General features: G+C 57.6%; 1 protein-coding gene across 1 annotated transcript in view; it reads left to right on the forward strand.

Moving 5' to 3' along the window:
* FANCG (Fanconi anemia complementation group G) overlaps positions 1–10,972 on the forward strand; it is a 19,306-nt gene that overhangs the window by 5,226 nt on the left and 3,108 nt on the right. Inside the window, exons 5-11 of the mRNA XM_019518040.1 lie at positions 2,267–2,423; positions 4,859–4,989; positions 5,634–5,780; positions 6,436–6,596; positions 6,931–6,997; positions 7,596–7,948; positions 8,568–8,608. Coding sequence (XP_019373585.1) covers positions 2,267–2,423; positions 4,859–4,989; positions 5,634–5,780; positions 6,436–6,596; positions 6,931–6,997; positions 7,596–7,948; positions 8,568–8,608 — 1,057 coding nt within the window. The remainder of the gene's footprint in view (positions 1–2,266; positions 2,424–4,858; positions 4,990–5,633; positions 5,781–6,435; positions 6,597–6,930; positions 6,998–7,595; positions 7,949–8,567; positions 8,609–10,972) is intronic.

Consider the following 10,972-nt stretch of genomic DNA (forward strand, 5'->3'; position numbering starts at 1 on the left):
CATGATCAGGGGACAGCAGGGCAGGCCCTATGAGGACAGGCTACAGGACCTGAACCTGTTCAGCCTCCAAAAGAGAAGGCTGAGGGAGGATCTTGTGGCCTGTTATAAACTAGTCAGGGGGAATCAGCAGGCACTGGGGGAGTCACTGTTCCCCCGAGCACAGCCAGGAGTGACCAGGAATAACGGTCACAAGCTGGTAGAGGGTAGGTTTAGGTTAGATATCAGGAGGTGCTACTTCACGGTCAGGGCGGCTATGGTCTGGAACCAGCTTCCAAGAGAAGTGGTGCAGGCTCCTGCCCTGGGGGTTTTTAAGAGGAGGTTAGATGAACACCTTGCTGGGGTCATTTGACCCCAGTACTCTTCTGCCATGGCAGGGGGCCGGACTCGATGATCTGCTCAGGTCCCTTCCGACCCTAGAAACTATGAAACTAAGACAGGGAGGATTTGATTGCAGCCTTCAGCTCCCTGCAGGGGGGTTGCAAAGAGGATGGAGCTCGGCTGTTCTCAGTGGGAGCAGATGACAGGACAAGGAGCAATGGGCTTCACTTGTACTGAGGGAAGTTGAGGTTAGACATGAGGAAAAACTTTCTCACCTGGAGGGTAGTAAAGCACTGGAACGGTCTCCCCAGAGAGGTGGTGCAGTCTCCATCCTTGGAGGTTTTGAAGACCCAGATAGACAAAACCTTGTCTGGGATGATGTAGTTGGGGCTGGTCCTGCTGTGAGCAGGAGGTTGGACTAGATGCAACCTCCTGAGCTCCCTTCAATCCTCGTTTTCTATGATTCTATCATCCAAAAGCTGAAGTAAGTAGGCACTGGGTACCCTTTTGGCTGGCTACTGTACACGAGGCACCATGACATAACATGGTGCTGGGTCCGATAGCCAGGTAGCCTCTCCTCCCTGTGCTCTAGTGGACTGCTTACATACTGCTTCCCAAGCAGTGCCCAAGCAGGGCCAGCACAGTGCTGCTGGTGCTGCTTGGGGGCATGGGGAGGAGTCCACCCAGGCAGCTCCCTACAGATCCCACCCAGAATCATTTCTGGGTGGGAGGGAGCTGCAGAGGTCATGTCTAGTCCAACCCCTGCCTGAGGCAGGATCAGCCCTGTGCAAACCATCCCACACAAGTCCAGTGTTCAAACTCTGAGCAAATTAGCCCAGTCACCCTGATACCACACCCGACCCTGTCGCAGGGAAAGTGCTGCAAAAGTTGTTAGTAGACACTCCAGAGATCCCAGACTGAGGCTGTGTCCTGCTGCAGAAGAAGGCAAAAACCCCCATTTTATACCAATCTGAGCAGGGGGGGAAATTCCTTCCTGCCCCCAACGCAGCGTCAGTCTGATTCTGAGCAGAAGGGCAAGACCTGCTATCTGGGACCCTTTGGCTTTGGTCCCAGCAGGAGCATTGGCACATCCTAGACCCCATCCCCAGCCTGGGCTGCAACCAACCTCCAGTGCCTCTGAGGGGGACTTACAAAAAGTCCTTGACAGAGCAGTGATGGGGGGAAGGAATTCCCTCCCAACCCCTGCAGCAACTAGCACAGCCCAGAAGCCTGAGAAATCCCTGGGGCAGGAGAACCTGAGCTTGCCCTCCTGCTGTCTGTACAGGGCCTGCTGCCCAACGTGAAGGCCTGTAGGCTGGCTGCAGAACGGCACTGGAGGGTTATGACAAGCAGGGTATGCTGTGCTACTGGGAGCCTGGAGCCCGTCTGTGCTGAGCAGCAATTGCCTGCTGCTGGCATTACAGCTTTGGTATAACATCCTGAAGGGTATTAAATGGCTTTCCAGTCAGCTTCCTGCTCCCATGGCCTTGGACTGCCGCCGGCAGCGAGAGTCCAGATACAGCCGTGGTCTCCAGCCAGAGAGCAGGAGCTCTCCTGCTGGTGGTGGGCAGTGAAGGCTCTCCCAGGGGAGTAGTGTCAATAGGGGGTGAGCAGGAGAATCCCTGGCTGTGGCATGTACACGTGCAGCTCACGTGCACTCCTCACGCAGCCCACATGCGCTCATCTGTGGGCTTCTAGCAGGTTTCAGTGGATGCCTTGGGGCAAGGCTGGGCAGGCCTGGGGGGCCCTTTAGCCTCATGTAGGGGTGGTGTGACCTGGTGCACAGGTGGAGCACAGCACCGTTCAGCCTCACAGTGGTGAAGACGCTGTTGGCCAGAGATAGGCTGCTGGGCAATGTGGTCTGGGCATGCGAACCGTCATAGCATGAAGGCTCTAGAGGTCTCCAGGGCTCTGCATCTCACCCACTCTCCTCCATGTCTGCTATCAGGAGCCAGTGCTGTCACCCTGCCTTGGAGGTGAGAACGAGCTCCTGGCACTACTCGGGGCCTGGCAGGTGCCTGCTGATGGGGACACTTCTCCCCTCGTGGTACAGAGTGCCCGGGATGTGAGAGAGATACTGTGGACTGCAGCTGCCTTCCTGCAAGGTATGGATTGGGGACGTCTCCCGCACCCCAGGGTGCATCTAGTGTTCCACACACCTCCTTTCCAGGGGTGCTGCTGTCCCTCCAGCCCTGCCTCTGGAGCCTGCCTACACTGCATTTCCCTAGCTCTTCCCTTCTCTTAGCCACGGGGTGGGAGCTGGACAGCCAGCCTTCCCTGCCCTTCAGTGTGTTGCACTTGAACAAGAGGCCAAGGAGAAAGCCCAGTGCTGGTCCAGCCTTGAAAACAACCCCCCTCCCACCCCTGCACTTGCCCCTGCTCGGCTTTCAGCACTGTGGGGTGCCCCAGGGTGCTGTCTCCACCCGCACCCTGTCTCTGTCACAGGTGCTCCCCTGCTTCTCTGTGCTGTGGCCTTAACTGGGTACCTAGGCCTTGGAATGACGAGTGAGAGGCAGGTCAGCCAGGCCCCCTGCCCCTCTCCATCCCCTCTGTGCCTTCCTTGGTACAGTGAACGGTTTATGGTGTGACTAAGAGCCCTGCCAAGCAGCCTCCGGGCCAAGTTCCCCCTTAGTGTGATCAGATCCTTCTCTGCCCATGCTTTTCTTCCCATATGCTGAGGTCAGCAATGCAGTGTCCAAGGAGGTCGAAGTGTTCTGCCATAGGCCTTTCTGCAGCTGATGTCAGAGCAGCGAAGTCAGGACTGTTTCACCTGTAGAGATACAAGATCAGGGTCTATGATCAGGACCTTTTTAGCAAGCTCAGACAGATCGAAGGTGCAGTGACACTTCCCTTAAGGATGGCTGATAGAAGAGGCAGGATATGGGTCTGCATCCCAGCTTTGAAATGGTTCTGCTCCAAATCAAATGCTTCTCATCGTGCCTATGCAGCTACTTGCAACAGCACAAGGCAGTCTCACCTACGTGGGCTGGGGAGACGCAGGAGGGAGGAGGAGAATCCACACGCACAGACTGGCAGCAGGTCCTCTTGATTTACTGAGGGCTTAGATTTCCCACACCCCTGTCTACACCTGATATTTATGCATAGTGTATTCTGGTAAACCTCTCATCAGTTTTATTCAAGTTCCTTTGTTTCCCTGAGACTGTGGGACCTGGATTTAAGCCAGTTTTTATGTGGATGTGAGACCCTGTGACACCAAGAGCAGTGGAAAAGAGGATTGCTTATCTCTGTCCCTCACTCTGCAATGCTGCCGGCACCTCCTGTGTCTGTTCCTCTGCTGACCAGGCCAGTTGAAGCATCTGCAAAATGGAAGTGAAGGCTTTGGAGGCCTTCTGCTCTTGCTGTACCTCTGCAGCTGATCACAAATCCCTTGCACGTGGGTGAGGCTGGCCACGGGTGGTTTTTGGTGGCGCACTGCCACTTTTACCTCTGTGCTCCTGGATCTACTTCCCAGAGCCCCTCTGACTTCCCCGTTCATCTCTTCTAAATATGACACACATTTCTCCCTTATCCTGTGCAGTTAGCACAGACCCGGTAGCGTTTCAGTGGGATTGCAACTGACTACACACGATTTGGTTCTTATCAAGTTGCTGCAGCTGTTAGTTAAAAGCAATTGCCTGCATTTGTCCTAGGTGAAAATTAGGGGTGTTGGCTAACAGATTATGCTTCTGCTTCCTAGCGGTTATATATTGAGCACGTCAATCTACACCAGCTTAAGCATGTATTATCCACAGCTTTGGCTCATATTCGGGCTGCAGCCCAATGATGTTTCATCAGAGAGCATGTCTGCAGCCTGTATGCAGGGATGGGGTCTATGGGGTCCTCACTGTCATGACAGAGCTGGTCCTAGAGCTTCTCTGGCCCCAAAGGGTTAGCCAAGCTTGTCCTCTGGTCTGTAGCTCCCAGGGTGGGGTCAGGTTTCCGAGGGGCAGATCCATCCGCTTGAAGGTTGCACAGAATTCCTGCTCCCTTGCAGACGGTCAAGGGAGTCCAGCAGCCGGGGATGGCTTCTCTGCTCCCAGCCACACACTTCTCTCAGGACTCTCACCCAAGAGCTTGTAGTCAGCTTCTGCCAGGGCCTCAAACGGTGCCGGCTCAGCCTTTGCGCTCAGTTTGTTCCAGCTCTCCCTTCTGGTTCGTCACCTCTTGCCCTTACCTGTGCCATCCCCGAACCGCATCCTCTGCCTGTGGCCAGCATGCAGGTATGTGTCTTGTGCTGTCTTCGGAGGCTTCTGCTGTCCCAGCTCTGTTCCCAGAAAGAAATACAGTGGTCTCCTGCAGGTGTTCCAGATAAAAGAAAGGTAACAGTTCTGAAAGCTGTGCCCAGCCCACATCATGTGCTGGGATGGTTGAGGTCCCTGCATTGTCAAAGGCATTGAAGGGTGTAACACAGCACTGAGCAGGAAGGCTGGCTGGTGCCGGCACAAGGATCTTGCCCAAGGTGCACCGGCCGGCACAGAGGCCCGACTCCGGGGGTGTGACGGACATGGCGCACAGCTAATACGTACCATTCACATCCCAGGTTTCCACGAGCTGGAGGCCGGGAATCTCCCAGCTGCCCTCTCCCTCCTCCAAGTGGCTGCAACTGGGTTCTGCTCCAAGAGAGTCCTGGCCCAGATCTACATCTGCCTGGGCTGCTGCACTCAGCAAATGGTAACATGCCATGTCTTTCACCAGGAGCAGGGAGGGTGCATTAGTTGGTGCCTGCAGGGAGCTGGAGGGGCAGCCCAACAGCCATGCTGTGCATGCCTGGGGCCGAGGGCTGTAGGTGGAGTGTCACTGGGCTCCATCAGGAACTGTAACTTCAGCTTTCTCAGGCAGCAACTTGAGTTTCCCAGGCCAGCACTTAGGCTATGCCGGCTGCTCCCTGCTCTCTCCAGGGGCAGCTCAGCCAGCTTTGTTGTGAGTTAGTGCAGCCCAGGTTCAGGGGAGGGGAGGCTGGAGGGCCCAGCACAGAGAGGCTTGTTGCTGCCCTGGGAAGGAGGAAACCCTGAGTGCTTCCCTCTAAAGCGCGGTTGGGGATGGAGGTGGAGTAGCCGGATCACCAGACTGCAGGGTTTCCTTTCCAGCCCCTTGAGCCCAGGGGCTGCCTGGCACTATGTGCTTTGCCAGGCTAGGGACTTGTCATGCCTTGTCCTCTGTAGCATCTCTGGGCCCCCTGATTCTCCCTCACCCACCCCATTTTGAGGGCCCAGGCCCCCTCCTCTAGGAGGATGCCTGAAGCGTGTTTCTCCAGGTGATACTCTGGAGCTGTAGCAGGGAGTGAAGTCTTGCTGTCTGGTTCTTCCTGCCCCCAGGGTAAGCCACAGACGGCCCTGCAGCACCTGAAGCAAGCCCTGCAGCTTGATTTCCAGTGCCTCGCGGCCCTGTCCCAGGCAGCAATGGTGTACCACCAGCTGGGGGAAACGGACGCGGAGCTGGAGGCCCTGGCTCTGCTCCATGAGGTTTGTCTGCCCAGCGGGGCCTCTCGGGGTGGCATCCTGAAGCTGCGCGGCTCACTGCTGCATTGGGTCTGGCTGGGCTGTACAGAACCTGGAGCAGGCTGGGGTGTTCCCGGGGGCAGCCCGCCAGCAGTCCTGGTTGCAGCTGGACCAAGGGGAGCCAGTCCAGCCAGGCTGACTGAGCCCCACAGCGGCTGCTCCAGATGACCTCAGAGACTGAAGTGGAGAGGCTCTGCCCAAGGATGCCTGGGTGTCAGGTAGTTGTAGTGACCAGCCATTGATATGGCATTGGCCTGTGGTGGGGGCACACTGGGGCCTGGTCCCACGGGCAGTCACAGTCTGAGCTCAGTTGGTTTAAACAAGCATGGGGCAGAGAGAGCTCCTCCCTGCCGTCCAGCATGCCGGGGCAGGGGCAGGGGCAGGTTGGGGCCCTCTGAGAGCACAGAATCCCAGGCAGGTCTCTGCCCCCGGGGCATTGAAGGGCCCTGCGCTGCTGTGTGCTTACGGTACCAGTGCTGCCCTCCACCCCAGAGGTGGCTGCATAAGCAGGTCCGGGCCTCTGAAGCCTCTACAGAAACGGAGGAGCCTGGGTGCAGCTCCCTCGGGTTAGAGCAGGGGTTTACCTCCCATAAGCTCTGTGCCTCCCTTGCCTCTGCAGGCTCTAGACAGCCCCCCTCCAGAGGCTGGCTCCGCTGTGTCCGGCTCACTGGTCCGAACGGAGCTGCTGGTCCACTCCCTGGCCTTGACGTCGCAGCTCCGCCAGCCCTCCCCCTCCGAGGTGAAGTACCTGCTGGCCCAGAGGTGCCTCCAGGCTGGAAGGTGAAGCCCTTTCCTCTCTCCTCTTGGGCAGGAACTCAGCCTGCTCGGAGCCCCCTGTCTCCTTTGGGCTCCTAGATTGGCACCAGTTGAACCCTTGCTGAGCATCCAACCAGTGCCAGGCCAATAGGAATCTGCCTGCCTGCCTGCTTGGTGGTGGGACTGGTGTTGCAGGGACAGGCAGGTGGCCCAGCACAACTCCCACATGGCCTTACTGCCCTTATTGGTCCTGGTCCTACACTTTGAGAGAAGAGGCCTTTTCTTGGGGTTTCCCCCTGGTCCCCGCTCCCCCTTGGCTGCAGGGGAACCTCCTCCCTCCCTCCTCTCTGTGCTGCAGGACGGCAGAAGCGGGGGAGCACTACCTGGACTTGCTGGCTGTGCTGCAGGAGGGGCCCCGGCACCAGGTGAGAATTTGCCAGGGGCCTGGGGGGTGACTGGGCTTGTGAGACACTGTAGGAGCCCCATCCCTTGGATCCTCCAGGATGGCTTCTTTCCTCACCCGCACTTACATCTCCTCAGGTGCCTTCTGGCACCTCTGCAGGGACAGGGGCCCTGGCCTGCTCTGGGCACCCAAAAGCACCAGAGCAAGGGAGCAAATGCGGGGGTTGAGGCAGGACACTGAAGGGCTCAGCTGTAGGCAGGGAGGGGAAGGGAGGCCCACACAGAGCACATGGACCTGGAGCTCTTGGGGTGTCCAGGTGGAGATGCCAAGGGGCAGAGGCCTCCCCACCTGAAGGCCATGGCACTGCACTGCAGTGCATATTAATGTGGTCCGTGCAGTGTGGGCACTCAGCCAGGGCTGGCTCAGCACTGTCTGGTGTGATGCTGCCAGGGCCGCGGCTCTGCTTCCTTGCTGTGTTCCCAGCCTGGCTCAGGAAACCCCAGCTACGCAGCCGAGGCCACTGGCTTCTCACTCAGCCTGGGTCAGGGCAGCTGCAGCTGAGCCCCATGAAAGGTTCCCCCTCCAAGCATGAGCCAAAGCGTGCCATACCTGCCCCACAGGTGCCCCTGCACGGCCAGTCGGCTCTGCCCAGGATCCCCGAGGTGTTCTTGGAAGCTGCGTGTGCCCTGGAGCAGCTCGGGAGGCACCGGGACACCATTGCTGTGTGCGAGGAGGTTGTCAGCCGAACGGGTGGCCTGACTCCTGAGATACTGCGCATTGACCTGAGCTCCTGGGACGGGGGAGAGGCAGGTTCCCCATCAGCCAAGCCAAGGTTGGGGCTGCCCTGTGACATCCTGCCCCAGAAGAAAGAGAGCCTGTGCTGCATCCTGTGGAGGGCAGCCGCATACCTGCACCAGGGCCGGGCATGGGCTGGCCTGGCAGACAGCAAGGAGGCCATAACGCAGTTTACCAGGTGCCGTTACTGCAAGCAGAGGGAGAGGGAGCTGACCAGGCTGCAGCCAGCTGGGGCTGACAGCAGCTTGCCAGGAGCAGCAGGGCAGCCCCAGGGCCCTGCTCAGCCTATGTGCAGGGTGTCTCACCTCCACCCACAGCAGGGAGACATGGGGCCATCCTCATATGGGCCTCGGGGACAACTGAGCCCTGGGGCTCTGGAGCTGAGGTACGGGGCCTGTGCAGGACCCAGGGGATGTGTTCCTTCAGGGCAGGCGCTCTTGTCCTTGGGCTGAGGTTCCTGCTGGCCTGTGGCCTCTAGGCCTGGGCAGTAGCCCTGGGAGTGACTGTAGCAGGGGGCACAGCCTCTGCCTGGCATCTCTGGAGCATCTTTTAACACCCTTTCCAGCAGCGGGATACTGGCTGCTGCGGCCCCTCTGCTTTCCCAGCAGCAGGGTTGGGTGTGATGTCTGGTGCTGTGTCAGGGTGATGGTAGTTCTACGAAGCGGTTAGATGGTTAGATTATAGATTTGTCTAGGAAGGTTTGGACAGGACTGATCCTGGGGTTGGACTAGATGTGGAGGTCCCTTCCAGCTCCACTGCTCTGGTTCTATGATTTTCCTTTGGCTTGTCCCCTCCAGGTGCCTCAATGACCTTCTCAGAGTCCAGCTTGTGAGTGCAGGTAGGTACAGGTGCACCTGCCCTTGCCTCTCTTGGAGGGGTATGGGGGCCAGGCTTGGGCTGGCAAAGCCTGTGTGTGGCAGGTGGTGCCTATATGGTGCCCTGAGCATGGGAAGTGCTATGGCAGGGCCCGTAGTGTTCATCTGATAGGCAGGGCTTTGTGCCAGGCCTTGCTTCATGCTGGCATGTGCCCGCCCTGTGTCCTGAGCATCTCTGGAGCATTGTCCAAGGCTGAGAGGGCCCAGGGGCAGCTCACCTCAGCTGCCTACGTTCTCTCACCATTCCCAGGCTGCCTGTTGCACCTGCTATGCCCTGAGTAGCAGCAAGGAGGTCCAGACTCCAGGGAATAGATCTGCCTGCTCTGCGCTGTTCTCTGGTGGCTCAGGGGTCTTGGGAAGGCTTTTCCCTGCTGCTGTTGGCTACTAGTTCAGCTGTGGAGGCCCAGAGGGCTCATAAGCCTGCTACAGACACCTCCACGCTAGCTCAGACTGGAAGCACCAGAGCTGTGCTGAGGGCTCCTGTGCTGATTTTGTCCAGCCCCTCCGCAGAGCCAAGGCTGCTGCTTGCTGCTCAGGTCACAGGCGCAGACCCTGTCTGGCACATAAGACGGGGAAGGAGTGGCTGACCCCATCACGGCCCACCCGCAGCATTGGACCCAGCTTGCCGGTTAAGAACCACTCTCCTCTGCCGTTGGCAAAGCCAGGAGTGCTGCCAGCCCACATCCTAGGGTCTTCATGGAGCAGCTCAGGGGAAGCCAAGAGGAAGAGATTTCAGGGAAGCCCCAGCTCACTGTTACCATCATAGCTGAGGTGAAGGCAAGCGGCAGTCTCCCCTTCTGGGAGCCGGTTACATGCCCGGAAAAATCAGAGTGGCCCAGCCCCTTTGGTCCCCTTTACACCACTGCTGACTCATCACCAGCAGCTGCTTTGGATCCACCTGTCCTGTCTGCCTTCCTCCTACGCCATCTCTGGGTCCCTTCCCTCCGGGTGCTCCCCTGTGGCTCTCCCTGAACAGCTTCCCTCTTGCCTGTTAAGGCCTGTGCTGGAAAGCATGCACCCAGCTACAGGATTGACTGACACCGGCATTGATCAATGTGGAGACAGCTAGAAGGGCTTTGCTAAAAGCAGACCTGACAGAAAGTTGAGCCGCACCTACCAGTGCCTTGGCCTGAAAGACCTCTTCAAAGTCAGGCTTTACCAACCTCTGGCAAAGTTGCTTGATGAGTTTGAGTGTTAAAATTGGTGCCAGGGGGTCCGAAATGCACGTGAATGACAAAAGGTGCCGGGATCAAGGTGGTTTGTGAAGAGGTGCTGATGTCTGTGATGTAAATGCTGGAGGCCACTGGCAGACATTATGCTTAGCACGCAGTTCACCAGTTAATCACCTCTTAAACAGTAACCCAGCCACACATGCAGGCAATTCATGGTGTGATAAATTAGAAATAGGCAACACAATGATTCCAAAAAATATGTGCAGTAATTTTGTTGCTGGTTTTCATTGTGCCCTAAACTGAAGGCATGACAAGGTTCCTACAGTGCAGCCTGATGCCCCAGGGCTGCCCTGGTTTAGCAGGCACCCAGCTTTCCACCTGGCAGTGCAGAAGAGACCTGGGGTCTTGATCCTGGCAGTTCCAAATTTGCATGTCCTGTCATGCAAGTAGTAATGGTGTGACTGGGATCTGACCTGTGCCAGTTCCAAATTTGCATGTCCTGTCATGCATGCACTGGTGCAGGCTGGGGACCAACTGGCTCAGCAGCAGGTCTGCAGAAAAGGACCTGGGTGGAACAGGGGACAAGAAGCTGAACAGGAGCCGGCAGTGTGCCCTTGGTGCCAAGAAAGCCAACAGCATCCTGGGCTGCATCAGCAGGAGCGTTGCCAGCAGATTGAGGGCAGTGATTCTTCCCTTCTGTTCAGCACTGGGGAGGCCACATCTGGAGTCCTGTGTCCAGCTGGGGCCCCCACTACAGAAAGGATGTGAACACATTGGAGAGAGTCCAGTGGAGGGCAATGAAAATGGTTGTGGGGCTGGGGGACAGGACTGGTGAGGAGAGGCAGAGGGAATGGGCTGATTGAGTCTGGAGAAGAGAAGACCGAGGGGGATTGAATAGCAGCCTTCATCTCCCTGCAGGGGGGCTGCAAAGAGGATGGAGCTGGACTGGTCTCAGTGGGGGCAGATGACAGGACAAGGAGCAATGGGCTCAAGTTGCAGTAAGGGGAATTTAGGTTTGATATTAGGAGGAAAATCTCACAAGGAGGGTGGTGAAGCAATGGAACAGGCCTCCCAGAGCGGTGGTGCAGTCTCCAACCTTGGAGGTTTTGAAGATGCAGGTAGACAAAGCCTTGGCTGGGATGATGTAGTTGGGGC

The sequence above is a fragment of the Gavialis gangeticus genome, unplaced genomic scaffold (genome assembly GCF_001723915.1).
Source record: "Gavialis gangeticus isolate Ggan-Ray unplaced genomic scaffold, GavGan_comp1, whole genome shotgun sequence".
In the NCBI taxonomy this organism is placed as follows: Eukaryota; Metazoa; Chordata; order Crocodylia; family Gavialidae; genus Gavialis; species Gavialis gangeticus.